The following is a 2,087-nucleotide window of genomic DNA, read 5'->3' as shown; positions in this document are numbered from 1 at the left end:
ATAATGATATTAAATATTATTTCAATATGTTATTATTTTCAGCTTGAAAAAAGTTTTAACTTGTATTGATTTGCAATTTCTTTCCTACTTTTTTTTTCCATACAGATTTGAAACCAAAATTGATTCATTTCATGTTACTGGCTTACCAGATAATTTTAAAAAACCTCACCTTCTGACTTCATTGGATGATGCATCACTCTTCCAAATTACATTTGAGATAAATCCACTAGATGAAACTGTTGCTCAGAGGTGTATCATAGAAGCTGAACCTTTAGAAATAATATATGATGCAGTAAGCATTTTCTATATTACCAGGTTTTAATACAGTTCATTTTGACTTTGTGCTTCATGTTAATGATGTTTATTTTGACAGAGGACAGTGAATAGTATAGTGGAATTCTTCAGACCTCCTAAAGAGGTACATCTAGCACAGCTCACTTCAGCAACTTTGACAAAACTTGAAGAATTTCGAGATAAGACAGCAACAGGTAAATTAATGTTGGCAAGTTAAATCTGTACTATGTATTAAATGTTGTATATAAAAATGGTTTTTGTAAAGTTTACTTTATTTCTAGACTGGATACAATTTTAGGAAAATGATGTGGTAAGTACTTTGTTTAAAGGCAGATGTAACAGTAATCACTTTTATACACAGGAAGTTCATATTTAATAGCCACTACAGAATTTTGTATAGAATTTTTGGATGTCATTATTACTGTAATAGGCTTGTCCTTTTCTGTTATAAAGAATTTCAGAGTTTGATATATTGACCTCAAAAAATAAAAGTCATATCCTTTTTTAAGGTTGGGTGTTATTTCTTCCTTAACTATTTGGTAGAGTTTAATAGTAAAGCCATTTGGGTCTGTAGATTTCTGTGGAGGGAGGTTTAAAGTGTACAGATTCAGTTTTTAAAATAGATTATTCACTATAGAGATGATTTTAATGTTTTATAATTTGTTGGGACTTGCTCTCTTATTTCATATATGGTGTTTTTAAAAAATGTTCCACATATGCTGAAAAAACAGTTGAAAAAATATTTACACATATTTCTTAGGATGTGCTGGGCATGGTATCATGCGCCTGTAATCTCAGCACTCAGGAGGCGGAGGGAAGAGGATGGTTGTGAGTTCTAGACCAACCTGGGCTACACAGTGAGCTCAAGGCCAGCTTGAACTGTATAGTGAGACCCTGTCTCAAAAAGACAAAAAAAAAAAGCGTATTTCTTAGGATGTGTTTGTTAACCATATGCAGGAATTCAAGTCTTCTGTCTTTACCTGTTTCTTTGTTACCTTGTTCTAATAGTTATTTAGAGAAATAAGTGAAAACTATCTGAGCTTGAATGTACATTTTTCTGTTTCTTCTTAGATCTGTCATTTGTCTTAGTAAATTTGATACATGTATACATGTTACAGTCTGTTATCTTTTATTTGCATTTACTTAATTTATTTAGGTTTATGTCTCACATTTACTTATATGCTTTTAAATTTGGCTTGCTTTGCCCAGTGTGGTGGCACATACCTGTAATCCTGGCACTGGGGAGGCTGAGGCTGGAGGATTACTGTGAGTTTGAGGCCAGCGTGGCCTGCTTATCAAGACCCTGTCACAAAAACAAAACAAAACAGCTGCTTTCTGGCTTGCCTTTGGATAAATTCTATCATTCCTTCCTCTCCTCTCCTCTGTTGAAAGTTACACAGTCTTTAATTTCAAAATAACAAATTTTTGTCAAATTATAAATTTAATAAAAATTTTACATTCTATTAGTCTTTATAAAGATCCTAGTACTCTTGAATGCTACTCACCATCCACCCGCTGATGTACATGCTATGTTCCTTTTTCTTTTAACTTTATTGGAATTTTTTATTGGGTAGATATAGTCTATTAGTTTAGAATTACATCTTTTGTTGATTTTCATTTTTCCTTGCACTTCATATCTTTTGCCTGAGATTATTCTCTTTTTGTTGGAAGTTCAATTTCTTTTCTTGTGAGAGTCTGCTGGTTAACATTTTTGTTGTAAAATATTTTACCCTCGAGAGTGCGTGCATCTGGACCCCGCCACCATTACAGACGGAGTCCTGGCCCCCCTGCTC

The 2,087-nt window shown here is 33.2% G+C and overlaps 1 protein-coding gene across 3 annotated transcripts in view; it reads left to right on the top strand.

The window, feature by feature from the left end:
• The window catches only part of Vps13a (vacuolar protein sorting 13 homolog A (S. cerevisiae)), a gene marked incomplete at its 5' end in the record, with an annotated part of 229,395 nt that overhangs the window by 47,085 nt on the left and 180,223 nt on the right, over positions 1-2,087 (top strand). For all 3 annotated transcript variants that reach the window (XM_013506545.1, XM_013506546.1, XM_005408304.2), the window contains 2 exon segments: positions 106-292; positions 374-488. In XM_013506545.1, coding sequence (XP_013361999.1) covers positions 106-292; positions 374-488 — 302 coding nt within the window.

This window comes from Chinchilla lanigera, unplaced genomic scaffold (assembly GCF_000276665.1).
Source record: "Chinchilla lanigera isolate Chin_1 unplaced genomic scaffold, ChiLan1.0 scaffold00111, whole genome shotgun sequence".
NCBI classification, from domain to species: Eukaryota; Metazoa; Chordata; class Mammalia; order Rodentia; family Chinchillidae; genus Chinchilla; species Chinchilla lanigera.
The sequence above is the reverse complement of the archived record's forward strand: the minus strand, read 5'-3'. Positions and strand labels throughout refer to the sequence as shown.